At 39.2% G+C, this 22161-nt stretch overlaps 1 protein-coding gene across 1 annotated transcript; it reads right to left on the bottom strand.

The window, feature by feature from the left end:
- Positions 1–135: 135 nt before the first annotated feature.
- On the bottom strand, positions 136–14978 carry CTSO (cathepsin O). Its single transcript, XM_053912017.2, has 8 exons — positions 14524–14978; positions 13163–13271; positions 12426–12565; positions 10061–10228; positions 8655–8776; positions 3277–3440; positions 2598–2690; positions 136–2168 (listed from the first exon to the last, which is right to left on the bottom strand). Exons 1-8 carry the CDS (start codon positions 14665–14667, stop codon positions 2134–2136), a joined length of 975 nt encoding a protein of 324 aa, XP_053767992.1. The 5' UTR covers positions 14668–14978; the 3' UTR covers positions 136–2133.
- Positions 14979–22161: the final 7183 nt, after the last annotated feature.

Below are 22161 nucleotides of genomic sequence, written 5' to 3'. Positions count from 1 at the left end.
TGTCTGTGGAGAAAACCAAAGATGAAGTCCATGGATTTGGAACTGAGCAAACTCTTGGGTGAATGTAAAGCACATTTACACTGTGTTTACAAATGTAAGCCACACACTTCTGGAAATAGTCTTCCTAACATGAAGTCAAATAAAAGCTGTTTTATTATACATGTCATCAAATTCAGAGCAGTTGTGAGGTATTAATCATTTTGTAATTTTAAAAAAATTTTAGCATTTAAAAAAGAGTATCAGAAAAGCATTTGTATTATACAGAAATCAGTAAATGAACACGAACTTAGTTCCATTTGACACAATTAAATAATTAGAATATTAATCCATTATAGTATCAGTGCTTATCTTCCTGGGACATTTCTAAACCCAAGTCAACACATATTATTTTGAGATTGGTTCTGGTTGGTGTAAGAAAAAGAAACGTAGTGTTTTGTTTTTGATTTTCATTTCTAATAAAGGGGATAGGTACAGACCAAAAGGGAAACAAAAAATAGGATGTCCTCAATTTTTTGTAGTGGTTGCTTCTACATGTAAAATTTCACTTTTGTAATATATTTTACATTAGAAAGCAACCTGGAGGGATTGAGCAGGGGAGAGAGAGAGAGATCGAGGGCTCACGGCCATGGACAACCGTGTGGTGATTGCCAGCGAGAGTGTGGGTGGGGGAGGTGGGGGAGGGTTTGGGGGGATAAATGGGGATGGAAGGAGACTTGACTTGGGGTGGTGAACACACAATATGTGTACAGATGATGTGTTGTGGAATTCTGCACCTTAAATCTGTAATTTTGTTAATTGGTGTCACCTCAAAAATTCAATAAAAAGGCAAAAAAAGTAGCAACCATGAATTTTAGAGAAGAAATACTTACATATGTAGTCTTTGATTAGATTTTCTCATATAACATTTAATACTGTTGTACAATCAAAAGATCAACTCATACGCTATGAGGTTGTTCCCCAGCCACACATGATGACTTAGGCAAGAGAGAGAACATGGGCATAAAGAACTAAGAACCAGGCGAAAGCCAAATGGATGCACAACAAAGTAGTTAGAGTGGGAGTCTGAGAAACATATGCAGGAAACTGGGAAAATGGAGAGCCTGAGAAACTCACATTCTGGCTGATACCCCAGATTAATGACATTAGACTTTGAGAGGCATATTACCTACAAATAATGGGAAAAAGAAAAAGGTGAGAACTTGATGTTTGTGGCTTGGATAGAACAAAATATGTAGTTGTAGACTAGAAATGAAAAATAGACAATGAGACTTCTTAGCCAGGGAAGTCAAACAACTGGGAAAACTCAGGAATATCACGGTAAAGAGTAAGAGAAAGAGAGTGGGGAAATATGGAAAAACATATTGTCCTTCAATATGGGGAGATCAAAGTAAGAACTGAAATCTAGTGGGATCCTCTTGACAATGAAAATTTCCAGATAATTAATTTGTCTCTCAGGCAATGCTACTTGAGTTTTTCTTATACACAGTTGCCATATAATTTATTGTCATTTAATTTCAACCTTGTAAAAATGTGGTTTTTGTCCTTTCGTTTCTTACTGCATGATCTCTCTGCAGTTCAAGGGATAAGCACTATTTGTTGAGGTAAAGTTATTGGTATTTCAAAATCCTTATAAAATTTAATCTCAGAGGGCCGAGAGTGTAACTGTGAGAGGCACACACAATTTTAGGTTGGCTATTCTTGTATATAGGAGTAAGCTAAGGTAGTGGTTATATTCCACAAAGGAAAAGACATTCTTATCACCTCTTTAATCCTACCTGAAATATGACATTAAGAATAAACAAATAAAAACAAACAAAACAGCAATCAAAAAACCCCAGATAACAGACTCCTCAAAATAAAGAGACCTAAGATATCTCCTAATTTGAGACTCAGTCCAGAGTAGGAAACTGTTTCTCAGGCCACAGTGCTAGTGTTCTTCCAAATGACTATGGTTGTCCATGTCTCTATATAAGAAGGGAACATTCTAGAACTTAGTTTAAATGCTACTAGGCCCTAGAAACGTTTGTGGGTAGTTGCTAAAACCTAAAGGTAGGTAATGCTGAGAATAAAGTACCAGCTACATTTCATTATGAACCTTCATTTTTGTGGTTGTTTCTTGATTCAATCAATATATCATACAAATACGGCAGAAACAGAATCTGCAATACCTAAGAGAAAAAAAAAAGAAATTATTAGAATGATTCTATTTCCTCTTTACTTGCCTTGTACATAAACAAAACAAAACAAAACAATTTTCATTTGGTTTCAGAAAAAGTTAGCATCTACTAAGGAAATAAATTAACAGTTATAGCTCTCAATATAAACATGGCAACCTAAAAAGCAGATATTAGAGGAGATGACTAATATTTTTGTTTCAAGAAACTACAATATAACCCAAAATGACTTATTAACTGAGGTGATAAAATTTATAGAACTATTTTTATCAATTGGTTAAAGTGAAAAATTATTACTATAAAAGTGATTTGAGTACATTGGAAGAAGCATACTATGGACTGGACAAGCTTGTAATTTTAATATATTCAGAGTATCTTCTTTGACACTTAGCTTAAAGTTTTCAACATCACTTAATGACTCACCGCAAATATTCCCTCCCATTTTGACATGGGCATAGCCATCCACTCCCCATGAACTTCCCCATGAGTTCCGCACAATCCAATACGGAGGACTTCCTACAAAACAAAACATGCTAACATACCTGAAAAACTCGTGTTGGTGTGAATGCATGTTAATTTAAATGTTATTTCTTGCTCAGTATAGTAACTTTGAGAAAAACGATTAAAACTGTAACAGACTGCTAACTTAGGCTAGCTAAGTAAACCTGAGCTGTGCTTATGTCAACACTCCAATTAATGGAAAAATATGCTTGAATTCATTTCACTTAATGCAGGGCCTGCATAAAATGAAAACACACACATATTTCCAGGGAATTAGAAAAAGGAAAATAAAAATAATTGTTAGATATATGTGATAAAATAATAAGCACTTCTGTTTCCCCAGCAATTATCCTAAACACTCCAGAGGGAAAATGTACATTATTTAAATCAATAATTATCATCATTCAAACAAATTATCTACCAAAATTGGTAGGTAGAAACACCGCGGGGTCATTTGTCTCCAGAAGTCTTTTGAAAAGTTGTAAAGGTCCTAGAAGGTCTTAGACATAAGAAGACCACATTTTAACCTTTTAAAGGATGGCAATCATTTGTCAATCACCGTAAGCTAGAAAGCAACCAGTCATTTCTTCCCAGCACTCACCTGTTCTGTCAAACCCAGTTATGATCACTGCATGATTGGCTTCACCGCTAGAGCAATGATGCTGTATAATCCCTCCCAGATAATCTTGCCAGCTCACTGCATCTATGATCCCTATCAAAGGACCAAAGGTAAGAAGCGCTTTTGCCATTTTGTCTTCTTGGCCACTACCAAAAGAGAAAATATTTGTTTAGGGAGTTGAGTCTTTAAGGTAAGAATATTTTATAAAAATATCTCTTTAATCTTTGCATGTATACAAGTAGGTTTGGTTGCAATTACAGAAGACTTAAACAATGGAGGCTAAACTAAGTCTGTGATATTGACCATCTAGGGTTATCAGGAACCCAGGCTCCTTTTATGTTATTTTTCTGCCATGTGAGGTGTCCATTCCCAAGGTCAATTAATGGTCCAAGATGGCTGCAGGGGATCCAGACATTTAGCACATATTTCACACAGCAGGAAGTAGAAGGAAGAGGTGCTATATCCCTGTTGAGACTTCCCAGGAGAAACACACACATTCTGCATATATCTGCATGGACCTCACTGGCTAGAACTCAGTCATATGGCAAAGTCTAGCTTCAAGGAAGATGGTGAAGGAAGTTTTGCAACTAGCTGGCTGGCCAAGTATCCAGCTATAATACAAAGATTCTTTTAATAAGGAAAGGGGAAAGAGGAGATGCATGGGAGTATCTCTGCCACACCATGTGAAAATCAAGAGAATGAGCCACTTATGTTAGTGAATGTCAAATACAGAAATTATAGTGAAAGATTATCCCAAAGTGGCAAGTATATTACATGATAGAAGAAATGTTAAGACACCAGAGAACTAGTACTAGATTGTGAAGACTGCAAAGACACAGTTATTGCTTCCACACTCCACACACGGACAAATCTTATGTTCACAACATTCAGCCTTCACTGATCTTGGAAGTGTGTGAGTAAACCATTATTTACATTTTTAAAGGTCAGCTTTGGATGGAGAGGGTGCTATAACCAAGTTACTGGTATTTCTGGCCATGAAGATAGTATTTGGTAGATTATTGCTGCAGCGAGACATGGGTAGATAAGTGGTTTGAAAGAGTCTATAACCTTTCATCGTGTCCAACTGGACATCAGTTCCTATCAAGGGAATATTTTCTCCACAGGTGAGGGGGAAAAATGAATGATTAACAGCAGAAATGACTGAAATAGAAACTACTCATTCATTCTACACATTTATTCATTACCTTTTAACTTGAAGATCTGTTTTTGGGGAATCTATGTCCACCATTTCTAATTATTGCTACTGTAATAGTAATTGGTATTCATTAACATTACCCTGAAACAGGCAAAATTATATAATTTCTTAAAAGGCATCATGGTGGGGTATAGGCTTTGAAGTTCTACATACTGGGGTTCAAATTCCAGCTGTACTGTGGAGTCATTCCACCTACTTTGTAGAATCAATATAAGGATAAAATTATAGGTGTAAATTTTGTAGCATGCCTAACACATTTCCCTTTAAGTTAACAAAAAACATTGTTTCCTTCCCTCATTTCTATCTTATCTAATAAACGAATTTTGCTCGGCATAGGCTTTAGTGTATAATATATATTTTATTATACTCAATTTAAAAAACATTTTCTAATCTATAATAGTCCACTGTTTTGTCCTCTTTAAAAATTATTATATCTAGCATGCCATACATATTTTCATTTGTTTTGTTTCTTACCCAACTCTGTCACTAAAATATAGTCCTAAGGAAGGGTTTTTGTCTGTTTGTTCACTGCCGAATCCCTATAACCTGAAACAGTGTTCAGTATTTGAATGAATAAATGAATAAATCAAAGGAAGGTCTTCTTGTATACTCTATCACAGTTAGCTTAGCATTGCATCATCAGAGAGTTTAAAGTCCAGTGTAAATACAGAGATTTTTTAAAGGACCTCCTTCTTTTTAATCAAAGGGGTGGATAAACCCTGTTTTAGGCCCAATGTCAGTGACCTTTGCAGATTCTCACTCTCTCCAACTCAGACTAATGCCTCTTAGTCTTTTGTTTCTTTCTAACTTTCTCAGTTACTACCATGACAAGGGATTCTCTGAATCTTTCTCTAGTGACTTTTTGAAAATTGTGCCTTCTTGTACACATACTTCACTTATACTCTCAAGGAACTGAGAGCTCACACAGGCACACTTTCTCATTTCAGAAAGTGTATTGCCTTTATCAAAGTTGATGCTGACTATACTCAGTAACCTGGCACAGGTTACTACAGATCCAGTGTGGCCTGCTGTCTGTGGAATGGAAGCTTTCTGGTGTATGGTTCCTACACTCACCCTGAGTGCCCTTGTTGGGGACAGGGGCTGTGTTCACAATCTGCCAGTCCTCTGACACACTTATGCTTATTGAGAGGGGTTTCAATTTGTTCAAGGGTCCAATTTCGCCCATGATTCCCTTCACATTCCATGAGTAGACACCATCTGGATGCGGAGTTTCTGTTTATATTCAGTACCAGTAACTTAGAGGGCAGCCAGTCACCTCATCCAAATTTAATTTAATTTCTCTGTGTTTTCTGATCAAAAAAACTGCACAAAGGTCCCTTCTTATTTAAAAACAAACAAAACAATAAAACCAGGTTTGGGTTGAGTCTTTCTCTGTTCTTATCATTTCTGATCATCTGTTTTGTACTACTTGGAATGGTTACAATGGTCTCTCCCCGGCTTTGAGATTTTTATATAATTTGAAAGCATTTTTAAGTTGTTGTTTTCCGCTGAACATGTCCAGAGTCAACTTGCCCTTTAAGCTCTGACACAAATTGTCTTCCTCAGCTTTTTCTTATCTATGTCTCACTCCCCTTGTGCCAATATAGGGTGTGCTACAGAATCTATTTCCAGTAATACATTCCTCCTTGTTTCTAATGTGGAAGTTTCAGTTTATGCTTTTCTTAGAGTTGATGGCTTGAAATGCAAGGAACATAGAGGGTGTTCAAGAAATGATTCCTGGTAAGTAGACTGCTTAATATTAGCTGGAGCATCTACACAAAGCTATTTTCCATTGATTCCATGGGAGCATTAATATATATTAATCATAATTATGACACCTAGAATTGGTAAAAGGAAGGTGGTAAATATAAATTATACCTTTAACTGGATTTCATGTGTTGATTTAAGCTTCATATTTTTATTATAATAACACAAAGATACCCAAGTAGATCATATTTAAGGAACAACATCCCTAGCACTCCACGGTGATTGACAATTAGTCTCTCTAGTAGAAGGTAGGTTTGAAAACAATTACAGAGAGAACCAAGATGGCGGCGTAGGTAGACACACTGCGCCTCCTCGCACAACCAGAACTGACAGAAAATCGAATGGCAAGGAAGTCCAACACCAAGGAAATAAAAAATAAACATTCATCCAGACTGGTAGGAGGGGCGGAAACGGGCAGCCAGGGCAGAGAGGACTCGAGTTGCCGTGGTGGGACAGAGACTGGCGGAGTGTGGGACAAGCGGGACAGGCAGTGTGACCACTGGCAGACCCTGCAACCCCACATTCGCGCACAGATAAACCAAGAGGGCCGGACTCAGAGTGGCGGAGAAAGGGGCAGGCAGAGCAGCGGGTAGCACCCCGTGGCCCCACATTCGCTCACAGATTAACCGGACAAACGGCGGGGAGTGAAGCAGACCACGCAACCCAGGCAAACCTCTGATTGAAAACACTCGTGGGGGTTGGGGCAGCAGCAGGAGAGACTCCCAGCCTCACAGGAGAGGTCGTTGGAGAGACCCACAGGGGCCTAGGGTGTGCACAAGCCCACCCACTCGGGAACCAGCACCAGAGGGGCCCAGTTTGATTGTGGGTAGCCGAGTGAAAGATTGAAATCTGGTGGAGTGGAGTGGGCGCCATTGCTCCCTCTGGGCCCCTCCCCCACGTACAGCATCACAGTGCAGCGACCAGCGTTACCCCGCCCCAGGAACACCTAAGGCTCCGCCCCTTAAAGTAACAGACGCACCAAGACAAAAAAAAAAAAAAAAAAAGAAAAAAATGGCCCAAATGACAGAACACTTCAAAGCTCCAGAAAAAATACAACTAAGTGAGGAAGAGATAGCCAACCTATCAGATGCACAGTTCAAAACACTGGTTATCAAGACGCTCACAGAATTGGTTGAATTTGTTCGAAAAGTAGATGAAAAAATGAAGCCTATACTAAGAGAAACAAAGGAAAATGTACAGGGAAGCAATAGTGATGCGAAGGAAACTGGAACTCAAATCAACAGTGTGGACCAGAAGGAAGAAAGAAACATCCAACCAGAAAAGAATGAAGAAACAAGAATTCAGGAAAATGAGGAAAGGCTTAGGAACCTCCAGGACATCTTGAAACATTCCAACATCCGAATTATAGGGGTGCCAGAAGGAGAAGAGGAAGAACAAAAAATTGAAAACTTATTTGAACAAATAATGAAGGAGAACTTCCCTCATCTAGCAAAGGAAATAGACTTCCAGGAAGTCCAGGAAGCTCAGAGAGTCCCAAAGAAGCTGGACCCAAGGAGGAACACACCAAGGCACATCATAATTACATTACCCAAGATTAAAGATAAGGAGAGAATCTTAGAAGCAGCAAGAGAAAAGGAGACAGTTACCTACAAAGGACTTCCCATAAGACTGTCAGCTGATTTCTCAAAAGAGACCTTACAGGCAAGAAGGGGCTGGCAAGAAGTATTCCAAGTCATGAAAGGCAAGGACCTACATCCAAGATTGCTCTATCCAGCAAAGCTATCATTTAGAATGGAAGGGAAGATAAAGTGCTTCTCAGATAAGGTCAAGTTAAAGGAGTTCATCATCACCAAGCCATTATTATATGAAATGTTAAAGGGACTTATCTAAGAAAAAGAAGATAAAAAATAGGAACAGTAAAAATGACAGCAAACTCACAGTTATTAACGACCACACCTAAAACAAAAACAAGAGCAAACTAGGCAAACAACTAGAACAGGAACAGAACCATAGAGATGGAGATCACATGGAGGGTTGTCAATAGGGGAGTGGGAGGGGGAGGGGGGGAAAGGTACAGAGAATAAGTAGCATAGATGATAGGTGGAAAATAGACAGGGGGAGGGTAAGAATAGTGTAGGAAATGTAGAAGCCAAAGAACTTATAAGTATGACCCATGGACATGAACTATAGGGGGGGAATGTGGGAGGGAGGGGGTGGTCAGGATGGAATGGAGTGAGGGGGGGGGAATGGGACAATTGTAATAGCATAATCAATAAATATATTTAAAAAAAGAGACAAAAAAAGAAAACAATTACAAATATACCGTGAAGCCTTCAACCAAGCTATTTTTTCTGAATAGTGAATAGATCATAAATTAAGAAATAGGAAGAAAATCACAGCAGCATAAGGCATTTACCTGAAGTCATGTGCAGAATAACCTTTGATTGAAATTCCAGACTGTGAATCGGGAAAGTAATGGCACAGGCCATTCTGTGCTTTAAATGGGTATTCTGAATCTCTCACCAGTTTTACTTGTGTCTAAAAAAAAATAATAATCACTCAGACAACTGTATTTGAACATTAATAAAACAATTCAAAAAAAAATTTAAAAAATCAACCAAAGTGTTCTTTGTCATGCAGTTGTTTTAAAAGTCAAGCAGAAGTTTCTGCAATGTGTCAAAATAAAATTCAACTTGGCCACACTTTCATCATGCAGGTATTCTTTGGGTAATTAAAGATCTTAAATTCAATCTTTAGGTGTTCGTTATGGACATTCTAGAAATTAGAGTCATAATCTTTCTTTCTCTCTTATTCTTGTTTTTTCTGTATCCTCTTTCCTTGGAACCTCCATCAATCTAAAAATAAAGTTTTGTCATGTTTCTTCAGAGATTATAATTGGTCAACCCAGTTTCCTTCAGGGCTTCTGGTTCTATACGAGCAGGTCTGTGAGACTCACTCAGCACAGTGGTTTATGCACAGGCAATGGTTGGGTCGAGCGTTTTTTCTATCCTCTTCCCTCTGTGCCTTTCATCTGATATATGTCATTTATTTTATAGGTATATGTATGCACGCCTCCTTTTTTGAATGTTGGGCTTACGAAAAAGAGAGGAAACAATTCATTGTTGCCCATAATATAGAGCAGTTTTTGGCATTCAGTGACTCAAATACAGCAAATGATTAAGGGAAGGATATTTGAGTTTGGGGAACTCTAACTTGAAAACCTTTTAGAAAATGTGATAGCACCCTCATTGGCTGCTTGCACACAGCTGATGTTGGTTCTAGGACAATGTCAGAAAGTATCCCAAGAACACTAAGGGACCCTGGGTATAGTAGGTAAAGATGTCCAATAGGTAGTGGAGGATTTAAGGTGTTGTAATTCTGGCTCAGACACTGATTTTGCAATATAATCTCACATCTTCATCTATATAAAGAGTAACTAAATTAGCTGACCTATAATGTCCCTTTTAACCTTAATATTTAGAAATTTTGTGGAAATGGTTAATCATATGCTCTCTTCTTTCTGGGTCATTATCTGACATGTATCTACAAAATAAAAAGCATTTAGCTTTTAAGAAATGTTCAGAAATAAACATAAATAATTTTGGGTAAACAGATCTCAGGTAAAATTTCCACCTTTTGATCTTGATGGCTGACTTACCTAGAAGCAATTCATTTTAAAATCTGATTAATACAAGCTTTGGTCCTCTAAATTTCAAAACTTAAAAACATTATAAGTAAACAAGAGCAAACCGTTTGAATTATGAACACACATTAAATAAGCAAAAGAGGAAACAGAGTTTAAAAGGCTGAGAAATGAGTCACCTTATTCAGCCAGTTCAAAGCTCTGACAGTGGACCCTCCATTGCAGCCGTAATTATTAGAGGAACAATCGATGACCTGCTGGACACTCAGGTTCTCCAAAGGCTTCCCTTTTATTGCATACGCCGATTCCACTGCTCCCACCACGCTGAAGGCCCAGCACCCTCCACACTGTTTTAAAATAGAAACAAAAATAGTATTTCTTATCAAACACTGTTCAAATCAGGTTTACCATCATTTTTCAATATCACAAGTTTTCAAATCCAGTGAGTTGAGTCCGGAGGCCTACAAGAATATAAATGCCCATCGTTTTGGTTTCCAAATTGAAAAAAATGAACCCAAAAATCTCTTTTAAGTATCAAAATCCAACAATTAGTTAAAGGTAAATTGGCATAGCACTAATACAAAGTAGATAATGCAAGATAAAAGCAAATTTTAGAGGCTGAGAAAACAGACCGATGGTACTTTTGAAGACCAATCAGTTCATTAAACAGGTGATGTCTATTTCTGAGAAGTACACCGATTCCACCCCTTTTCCAATCCCTGGTTTCCCCTGACTCTATACTTCTGTCATCTACCATCTCCCCCCAGGGGAGGTGATAAGGTGAGGTGAGGATGTATATCGTATATGTTTACTCATTATTTGATGGACACAGGAGCTGAATGAGTGACTTTTTCAGCTATCAAATGCTGGCGTGTGCATATTTATGAATGCACATTAAATGTCCTAATGATAGGAACCCATATTAGTCATTCCTCATTCAAATGGTGGCTGGCAATCTTCCTGATTCTGGATCTACTAGCTTGCTTTTATTGGACAAACTAGAACAAAAGAGTAAAAGGATGGGTCCTGAAAGAAAGGGAGGATATGGAGCAAATGGAATCAAGGATCATGCACAAGAAAGAACCACAGAAAAGGCGGGGTTGAGAGTGGGATTCAGAACTGGGTATAACTGACCTCATCACAAGTCCATGTGCTGCAGAATTAGGCAAAGAAAGAAAGAACAACTTGTTGTCTTCATGGAGTGAAGTTTTGAGCAACTTTACGGATTGAAGTGGCCTTTTATGTCTAAATCTCCGGTGTCTACAGCATAGTAAAATATTTACTAAGGGACTAGGCGCTGAGAATCTTCACCCATTGAGAAATGTGAATACAGGCTGCTGAGACCATATCTACGGCCAGCTTTAGTTAAGCTCCCCTGGGCTTCCCTAGGATGGCAGTGCCTGTTCAAAAACATCTCTCCAGGAGAGTCCTTTAATTAAAGGTTCCTAATTAAAAGTTCCCCTTTAATACAATGTAGACATTCCTGGGAGGATTAGATTTCGGACTATTTCACACTTGATGATGAATCCAATAACAAAGCGCATGATTTGGTGCTAAAGTATGATTCACAGCAATAAATATAGAACCTGGGAAATAACAAGGATCACCCTAAATCAATGGTGACTAAGAAACTGTAGGGTCCAGAATACTTGCCATACTGTCAGACGGGTACTAGATCTATCAGGAAGATCACTCGTAAGTTATAGAAATGTCTAATCACTATGATGTACACCTGAAAGTAACATAATATTGTATGTCAGCTATAATTGAAAAAAAAAATTTAAAGGGGAGGCTGAACGATCCGTTGCAGTATCCACTGCAGATCAGTTGGGACCACAGCCACACGGTTAGGGGATTGACTGGTCAGCTGACATTTCCTGTGCTGCAACTTTTACTACCCCCTATCTTTTTTTAAGTGTGTCACTAAGTGTGACACATTTTTAAATGTGCTCTACCCTCATTTTCCCCATAATCCCTTTCATTTTTTCTGCACGGTATTGCATGGTGGTGACTTTTAGGAATGTCAGTGCATGTCACGTTATAGCAAAAATGACCACGTTTCTAAGGGTCATAGATAGAAAGCCTACGATCCTTTACCAGCAGGGTTTTCTGTTGGAGCTCAAGGGGGGAGGCCTGAGAACCCAGGTTACACTGTCGCTCAGTGTATCTGGTGTCCTGTTACTTTTTCAGTGCCATTCCCCTTTTAGTAGTTAAATTTACTTTCTCCAGCCTTCCATCTGCTATTCTAAAGAGTCTTTGGTAACTGTCACACAGCTGCTGGGAAGCACCTCTGAGCCAGTGTGCTGGTGGCAATGGCAATTAATGAGAGAACACATCAAAGATGGTTTATCTCAGAATAAAACTCGGGCTTTGATGTCTGCCTCCCATTCCACCAGAGTCCAGTCTTACTGCCATGTTTTGAATGATTGGGGTGTGATTTTCCCTAGAGAAATGATGGCTTCCCTTTCAAATTTGATTGAACTTGACCTCAAAGGTGACTGCCCATGCTAAGATGACTTAAAAAAAAAAACACCTAAAACTTACCGCCCGCTGGTTTCTCACTAGTGTTACAACATGCTTGTCTCTCCAGTCAAATCTTAAAGGCAAAGACACATTGGAGATGGGCTCTGGCACTTCTGCTGTGTATTTGGGGAATGTGAAAGGCTTGCTTCTTAAGTAAATGGCTGAGTAGAAAAATGAAATGAAAAGACAAAAATATTAGATTATAGGAAGGACCTCTGAAGGTTCTTTTCGGAGGAACTTTTCAGACCGAAGCAGTAGCTTTCAAGTAGAGCATGCCACTTGTGATTTTTCTATGTGCTTTTCCATAACATGAAATGCAGTCCAATGAAAGCTATAAAAGATAAGAATTCTTACAATGGAGATGGAACTGCCATATAAAATGACTTGTTTGAAAGAACCAGGACAATAATGAAAATGAGTATCAAATTAGTATCATTTGTTTTATCAGAACCCATGGAACCGTGGGTAACTTGAACAGAAACAGCACTAAAAATTACGGAAGGCATGAGGCGTTCGCTCTCCCTTGCAGCCACATGAAAATGTCTTGTATCCGTGACATTTGGTTCTTACACAATAATTAGAAGAGTAGCCATGCATTGATATTCTGTCAGCACCTAGTACATGCTCAATACTTAGTTTTTAATAAATTGTTAACTCTTACTCAATTTTCTAGGTTCACAATTCAGCAATTCCTTAAAAGTTAAGGAAACAAGTTAAAATCAAGGAACCAATCAACTAGTAGCACCACTACATTATACCTTTAAACTCTTCAGGAAACAAATGCGAAAACTGATTTATTCCATAGACGGCAGAGGAATTTTCACTAGGAAATAGAGAATTCAAATGTCGATGTCTATTAAGACTTTCCTAAAAGGAAAAAAAAAGGTAATTTATATCACTTATGTTAACATTCCAAAGCAATTTGTGTATAACTAACTTGGAGATGTTCTTCAGGTGTGAAAGTCAAAGCTGGATTTATTTCCAGCAGATCACAATGAAAGATTTGTATAAGAAAATGAGATCATATTTGTAAATGTTTTGTATTAGAACTACTACCTGATTTCAGGTATATTTTTGAGGCTAGGGAAGGTATGTCTAATCCATTTGTAACTGGTCTTCACTAAGCCCCCTGAGAGCACTAGATGTATGGTTTTTAAATAGTGAAAAAAACAAATTGCAAATAAGCCTTTAAACAATTGATTTGGTGAAAAATAATTATCTTTATGTATTTTTTGTTTTCGTTTGTTGTTAACTACATGTTTTAATTGAATAAGTTACAATAAAACATTCCAAATTCTTGTCTGGAAGGGGATCCAGGGCCAAAGAACTTGAAATTATCTTATGATTATAAAACTAGGAAAAACATATCGTTTTGACATTAATAGTTCATTCTAAAGCTCTCAAATCAGCCTAATTTGTACTTAGCCAACAGGTCTGTCCCAGAGTTTTAATGCTGGGGCAAAATCTAACCGTAATTACGAAGCCATTTAGAAATAGACTGAATAAGAAATGAAATGCTTCCCTTTCTCTAAATCAGTCTCCACCAAGGCACCGACTTGGTGAACTTTTAAGGCGGTGCACAAGTCTAAGGAGCCCAGTACACAAGGATCATAAACTGGCAAGATCCTTCCAGCTTGCTCAATCAATGCAGGGTCTTTATAAAATTCTTATTCCAGAAGGAGTTTACCAGCGCCCTCCTTTGGAAGAAAAAAAATGCAGGTTTCTTCCGCCTATTTCTGACCCCTGTAACTGTGAAGTGGGACAGCTTTGGAAGCACTGAGAGCCGCCAAGAGGAGCTCCTAATCTCCTAATCAAGAACACTTCGGACACATCGGTTGATTACTTGGGGCGCGTCACAGAAATCCACAGCGGCAAAACTTTCATGGAAAACCAAATATCTGAGTTAGCAAAGGCGCGGGAGAGAGCGAGACACAGCCACGTGGGGGAGGCAGGGAGAAGTCCGGGGGTGTTATCCCAGCTCCGAAACCCCAGCGCATCACAGAGCTGAGGGTATGGGGACTCCCGGGAGTCGCGGGGCTCGGCGGCCCCTCTCCCCCAGCCCAGACTTCGGACAGGACGGGGCGACAGGGAAGCACACGGGGAGGCGCTCGCTGGGTACCCGGAAGGCGGCCGCCTGCCGCTCGCGGCTCCGCGGTCCAGCCGGGGTGAAGGTGGCCCCGGGCCCGGCTCCGGTGCCCGCGCCGCAGCAGCAGCAGCAGCAGCAGCAAAGGAGCCAGAGCCGCCCGAGCGCGCGGAGTTCCATGCCGGCACCGAAGCTGCAGACCACCCGCGTGGGCTTCCTTTAGGCCGTTCTGATCCTCCTCCGGCCGGGGCCTGCGGGGGGCGAAAGCAGCGGAGCGCGGTGTGCGGTCCTACAGCCTGTCACTCCAAGTCCCTATTGCTCTGGGCCTGGGGATCCACTTATCTGCAGGCTGTTGAGATTCTCGCTGCCGTTTTGGGGGAAGAAACACCAGGCACATGACCACGGGCTTTCCGGTTTCATCGATCACTTAGAGAAAAGTTTTCTTTATACAGGAACATGAACATACAAACTATTGCGTGGCCTGCCCTTTCAGAATTAAGTCCTTATTTGTCTTCCTTTTATCTCAAATGAGAAGATTCAGGCAGCAGCTGAATTTAACTTGACCTTAATCCTGTTGTTGCTTCTGCCATGGCCCCTCCCGTTCAGAAACTAACTCTGAAATGACGTTTGCGAATTTACACAGAGACATTAATTTAGCAGGTAGTTCTTTAGCAATACGTTAGAAACATATACGTTGTGGAAATGGTGCACAATTTCTTGATGTATTATATTCGGGTCATTTGGAAACTCATAGGCTGTTTCTCCGGTTGCACAGGACGACAGAGATAGCACCTACTTCTCAAACTTGTGATAAAATTTAAATAAAGTAATCCACGTGAAACACTTTGTATGATGCCTGGCACATTTTCCATGCTCAGTGTTAGCTAGTTATTTAATTTTTAAGTCCCCCCCCCACCATTTTATTGTTACACTGCTTTCCATCTGCTCAGCTTAGTTCATAATATCACATTTTCATGCTTTCTTCTTGTTTATTTTTATGAACATTTTCATTTCATAGTACTCCAATCCTAGAGAATGGACCTTAGAAGGGACAAAAGTAATGTTTAGATAAGTTAACATCCTAATATGGCAGCGTCTGAAGTTAAGGCGTTTCTGGTGGAAGGGGACAAAGTCCCCTTTGGAGATACTGGGGGATCCAAAGTCCACTAGCACAGGTCCTAGATGATTCTTGGAACTGTTCAGCTTTCTCAAATTTAAAGTGCACAGGACACCTAATACTATTATAAAATAGGATTGAGTGTCAACTGTAATTAAAATATAAAAATTTAAAGGAAGGAAATAACTTAAAAATAAGTGCACAGGAAATGCAAATTCTGATCCAGTAGTTCTGCTTTTCTAACAATCTCCGGGGCTGTTGCTGCCTCTGGTAACACAGGCCACACGTGGGGTAGCAAGCGATGGACCCCTGCCACTGTTTCTCCAGCTTTCCTCCCACGGCAGGAACTGGGAAGAGGGCTGCAGTAACTACCTACCCCAGAGAAAATTCCGTATGCCTTTCTGGTCATTCCATCTCTGCTTATTTCCTGGAAAAGAGAGTAGTCAGTACTCAATATTCCTGGGCCTCAGGACCAGCTACATAATTTGCATACCCAGTGTAAAATGAAAATGGGGGCCCCTTCTTCATGTGTTGTTAACAATTTCAAGACAGGAACAGTCGGGCATTAAACCAAGAAGCAGAGAGTCCTGTGTGACTGCACAGGCTACGTTCCCACAAAGGCAGCTCTACCAGGCCTTTCTATAATAACCTTTACCATACGGTGCTTCTGAAAGTCTTCAAAATTGATGTCATGACCCTCGGAAGCTTTTTGGAACCACCATCTGATTTATGTCTTCAGTTTTTATCTGGGTACAGTGAGTCATGCTATTCTCTGATGCAAAGTTGGTAGTAAAAATAAAATACATCTGTTCTGGGAATTAAGAGTAACGATTTGGAAGTTTTTTCACAGGCATGTTTGATGAGATATATTGCTCTTGGAGTATATGGTGACAAAGATTTCATTTAGACAGTACGTTCAACAATCAATATTGATGTCAACCTTGGTAGTACTCCTCTTGCACCTAGCCATTATTTGTAAATCACTCAACCTAATACTTACTTTTTTTAAACAGAGGTTTGCATTCAGATCACATCTACTGTTTATCGACAACCTACTGAGTCAGAAAATTTAATAATAGGCAGTTGTTCCTACCCTAGCATAAGTGGTAGTATAAAAAATTATAATAAACTTAATTCCTAAACACCCATCAGCAAGTATTTATTGAGCACCTATTAAGTGCCAGGTATTGTTCTATGTAATGAGGATCCATCGGTGCATAAATGACTAAAGGGACGAGACTTACACCCTCATGGGACTGACATTCAGTGAGAAAGGATGCACAGAAAAACTAGGGAAAACGGTTATGGGGCAGTAAAATGGTATAGGGAGAATCGGGAGTGTGAAGGACTGGGGGTGCAATTTTAAGGAAGGTGTTCAGGATAGACCTCCCTGAGAAGGAGACATTTGAGCAAAGGCTTGAAGGAGGTGAGAGGGAAATAGTCTGCTATTTGAGAACAGAAACTAAGAAGGGATAGTCAGTACAAAGGCCTAGAGGTGAACATATCCCTGCCACGTTCCAGAAATATAAAAGTCAACGTGGAAGAAGTGGAGAGAAAGAGGGAGAGAGTAGAAGATGAACTAAGTAGGAAGCATACAGATTATATAGGTCTTTGGAGGTTAAGGGGGGATCAAAATTAATTATTAAATAGTTTTTTAAGGTTTGAAAGGTTTTTATGTTGAAAGTGGAGGTCACGAGTATCTGCGAATTTTCAGAATAAACACTATAAATTACATCTATGTGGGAAGTGTAATTTTTCATTAAATTTGCAAAATACCACATTCCTGTGTTAATTCTGTATTAATTATCTGTTGCTGCATAGCAAATAACCCCTAAACTTAGTAGCTTCAAAATACTAACATTTGTCATCTCACACAGTTTTGGTGGAGCAGGTTGGGAACAACCTAGCCGGATGGTTCTGGCTCAGGCTCTGTCAGGAGGTTGCAGACACGCTGTTAAAACAGCTGTAGTCATCTGGAGGCATCACAGGGTTTGATTTCAAGCTCACATGGCTGTGGGCAGAAGCCCTTGGTTCTTCTCAGGCTTCTGGACAAAGGCCTCAGATCCTTACCGCCTGGGTTCCCCAGAGACCTGCTGTGGCTTCACAATGGTCTTGCCCCAGAGTGAGAGATTAGAGGGACTGAGAGAATGGGCAAGGGGATGACTAAGAAGGAAGCAGCTGTGTCCTCTACAGCTTGATCTTGAAATGACCTATCATCCCTTCTGCTCTTGGTTGCACAGACCTAGCCTGGTACAATGTGGGAGGTGGGGATTACCCAGGCTGTGAATAACAGGAAGTGAGGTTTCTTGCATGCCATCTGGGAAGCCAGCCACCACAGACCCATCTTTGGCTTGAGCTGCCCAGTAAAACACATGGTCTCTTTTTTTTTGTATAAAAATAATCTGGCCCTTCATCCACTTTCACAAATGCTTCTAACCTCTATGATATTAAAATCAATATTTGTTTTTGTTTCTACCTTGTCATGAGTCTTCTGGATTTTCTTCAGTTTTGAATCATCCTACTTCATTTTAAATGGCTTTGCTATGCAGTTATTTTGTTGTTTTGTAAAATTTTTTACTTAATAAATACCTGTGTATTTATTATGATTTATCAAGCACTGTATTGAGCACTTTATAAATATTACCTTTATTTAATTCTTATAACAAATCATTGCAGTACATAGTATTATCATTTTCATTGTATAGATGGGGAAGCTGAGACACAGAAAAGTTAAGATATTCAGGCAGGGTTATACATTTAGTAACTTGTGGAACTAGTATTTGAATAAGTAGAGCCTGGCACTAATCTATGCTCTTTCTCTCTCCAGTTCTCCATGATCATTTTTATGTGTTTCATGAAATTCTGTGCCTTCTTAAGACATGCATTTTTAATTCATTATCAATGAGCACTATAATTGCATGAGATATTATAAACTTCAAATAATCAGCCAATGATTGTAAAATAATTTGTGCGATTTTTTGGTCAAATACTTTGAAACAAACCAAAGATGCTGGTGTTGAGGTGGGGGAAATGTTTGAATGGATATTAATTTTATGAGATTAGTTCCTTAATGCTTGTTTTTGTGATGTGAGGAATTCTTCATCCAGCACCACTTCCTGACTGCAGGCTTTCGAAGTAATAAATGCATTGATAAGAAAGGATCTTGTCCATTACCTCTAATCCTCACAGCAATCCTGCAAGGTAGCAATTATCCGCCCATTCCAAGTGAGGAAACTGACTTGTATAGTGATTTAGGAATTAATTCAAGATCCTAAGCAGCAAGTGGCCTTGGCAAGATGTAAAGTGAGCTGTCAGACTTCAGAGCCCATGCATGCTTTCCAACCAGGTCAGCCTGCCCTCGGTTCCTCCAAGGCATAGCTGTGGTTGCTTTTTATAATTATCCTATTTTGTGTTGGCTTTTCTTTATTAATCATACCACTTGTAGCCGGGGACCGCTCTGTAGCCCACCATTCACTTTCCATTTTCTAATGTAACTTATGGGAAAGCATGACACCTGGTAATATACTTGAGTCATTGTATTACCTCTGAATTGAAGAGGATTTTTTCCTTTTTAATTTCTCTCCCTACGTTATGGCAAGGGATCTTATACCTCCAGGCAATTAATTAGCTACTTTCTGGATTAAACGATTTAATTATCTTTGGTCTTGGAGTTTATACTGAAAACTTTACTAACGCCCTCCCCTCTGGTTATGGTTGTTGATCGCATTCACAGAGTCGTTGCAATTGTTCGTAACCTCTTGTACTGGCAACATTTCATAGAGACTACATAAATCCTGACATAAAGTTGTGTTACATACATTTCTAGGTCCGAGGCTTTCAAATTTCCTTTCTGGCCAAAGAGAAGAAATGCTGTCTGAACAGCCATCGCTAATGGGCAGGATTTGTCAGGCTTTCTCATTCCATTTTCTCAGCTGGAGGGGAAAGGCTGTGACAGAGGCTGCCAAAAATGCAGGAGAACAAAGGAGAATGTGGTACTCCACTGACCTACTTGTTAGGAGGGAGGAAAATACCTTTACACTTGAAACCTATGTAACCTTGTCAACCAATATTGCCCCAATACATTTAATAAAATTTAAAAAATAAAAACTTTCAGGAAAGCCATAATATATACCTTCTTCCTCCAAACAGTTAATGGAACAAAATGTCCTGAGAAACACCTGAAGCTAGGAGTGGTTTCTATGGAAACCTCAATCCATTTCTGTTCTGCTGACATTTGAATAAATGTGAACAGAGGAACACTTTAGCTCTGCCGCCTTGCGTGCACTGTGGAGACAGAGCTAATGGGTTTATCTTAGAAGAATTATTAACTACTCGTAGCAAAATAGAGTCAGTTGTCTCTTCATAGACAAAGACTATTCCGTAGTCCTAAGGCACTTCAGAAAAATCTGTCATCAGTAGATAAAAACAACACATTTTGCATGGTGATATTTTGCAGGAGCTTAAAATGCTCCTTCTCTCTTATATAATAATTTTAAACAGTGGAAATTTTTATGATCTAAGAAAATAATCCTGGTTCCCTTTATTCTGAGTATGCCATTAATCCAAATGTACATGCTATTTCTAATAGCTCTCCATTCCCTTTTAGTTAGATGGAGCCTGCAAGAATTATATACCTCTTGACCTCTATTGCCTATGCAAAAATCACCTTATCCCAAAGATCAAATGTAAAATGCAAGAACAAAGGAAGTCTCACTGGGAGTGGAAACACATAGAGAAAAACCAGTCTTTAGGTGCAATTTGTATAAATGAGGACGACTCATCTTGACTGCAAATCTAGCCTTACATTGAACACTTCTAGAAAACTCTTATCACTCAGGCAGCAAAAGGAAAAGGTAGCTGCTTGCTGCCAAACCAGAGGCAATTCGCTGTAGAATGATTTCATTTCATTGCTTTGAATGATTGTTTGGTTTATATGATTATCAATTAATCATCATTTAAAGAAATTGATAAGCTTTGGTTTTTAGAGCAGTTTTAGGTTTGGAGCAAAACTGAGCAAAAAGTCCAGACACACCCACACACCCTCCCCCACTATCAACATCCTTCACCAGGGTGCTGCAGTCATCACTATTGATGGCCTACACTGACGCATCATTTCCCAGAGTCCATAGTGCACACTGGGTAGTGAATATGCCATTTGTTTTGCAAATGTATAATGACATGTATTCACCGTTACAGAATCACACAAAATAGCTCCCCTTCCCTTAATATTCGTCATATTCTAATCTTTCATCCTACCCTGACCCCTGCCAACTACCAATCTTTTACTCTTTCCATAGTTTTGCCTTTTCCAGTATGTCATATAATTGAAATCATACAGTATGTGGCCTTTTCAAATTAGTTTCTTTCACTTAGTAATATGCATTTAAGTTTCCTCCATGTCTTTTCATGCTTTGATAGTTTATTTCTTTTTAGTGCTGAATAATAATCCATTAACTGGGTGTACCACGGTTTATTTATCCATACAAAGAAGGACATCTCGACTGCTTTGCAGTTTTGGCAATTCTGAATAAAGCTGGTCTAAACACCCTTGTACAGGTTTTGTGTAAACATATGTTTTCAATTCCATTTGAGTAAATACCAAGGAGCTCAGCTGCTGCATCATATGGTAAAAATATATTTAGTGTTGTAGGCAATTGTCAAATGGTCTTTCAAAGCAATGTACCATTTTGCAACACTACCACGAAGGAATGAGGGTTTCTGTGGCGCCACACCCTTGACAGACTTTGGTGATGTGCGTGCTTCGGATGTTAGCCATTCTAGCAGATGCGTGGCAGCATCTCGTTTTAATTTGCAGTTCATTTTTCATACGCTTACTTGCCACCTGTAAATCTTCTCTGATGAAGTGTCTGTTAATGTCTTTGGCCCACTTCTAAAATCCAGTTGTTAATTTTCTTATTGTTAAGTTTTAGTTCTTTTACATTTTGAAAAACAGTTCTTTATCGGATGTGTCTTTTGCAAACATTTTCTTCTAATGTGTGTCTTGACTTCACATTCTCTTGATATTATCCTTCACAGAGCAGGACTTTTCAGTTTTAATGAAGTGAAGCCTATGATTTATTTTTCCATAAATTGAGCCTTTGGTGTTGAATCTAAAAAGCTATCACCATACACAATGTCATTAAAGATTTCCCCTATATAGCTTTCAGGATTTTATAGTTTCATGTTTTACATTTAGGATTAAGATCTATCTTGAGTTAATTTTTGTGAAGGTATACAGTTTCATTTTTTCTTGCATATGAATGTCCAGTTTGTGAAGCACCATTTGTTGAAGACTTTCTTTCTCCCTTTAACTGCTTCTGCTGCTTTGTCAAAGACCAGCTGTTTGTATCCACGCGAGTCCATTTCTGGGGCTTCTATTCTGTTCCAGGAACCTACTGCCTAGACTTTCACTAGTGACACACCGTCCTGACTACTGCAGCTTTACACTGTCTTGAAGTCAGGCAGTGTCTGCTCTCTGACTCTGTTCTTTTCCTTCAATGGTTAGGTGGCTCTTCTGAGTCGTTTGCCTCTATGTGTAAACTTCAGAATCAGTCTGT

Source organism: Desmodus rotundus, chromosome 9 (assembly GCF_022682495.2).
Source record: "Desmodus rotundus isolate HL8 chromosome 9, HLdesRot8A.1, whole genome shotgun sequence".
Taxonomy (NCBI): Eukaryota; Metazoa; Chordata; class Mammalia; order Chiroptera; family Phyllostomidae; genus Desmodus; species Desmodus rotundus.
This window is presented reverse-complemented; position numbering and strand designations above follow the sequence as displayed.

Bases quoted from the DNA above. Each gene is read 5' to 3' on its own strand.
- CTSO (XM_053912017.2), bottom strand. From the start codon at position 14,667: ATGGAACTCCGCGCGCTCGGGCGGCTCTGGCTCCTTTGCTGCTGCTGC. The intron at 3,441-8,654 runs GTAAATGCCTTA...CTCTTTTGGTAG, and splicing joins TATTCTGCACATGACTTCAG to TGGCCAAGAAGACAAAATGG. The intron at 2,169-2,597 runs GTGAGTCATTAA...TTTTTCTCTTAG, and splicing joins AATGGGAGGGAATATTTGCG to GTATTGCAGATTCTGTTTCT.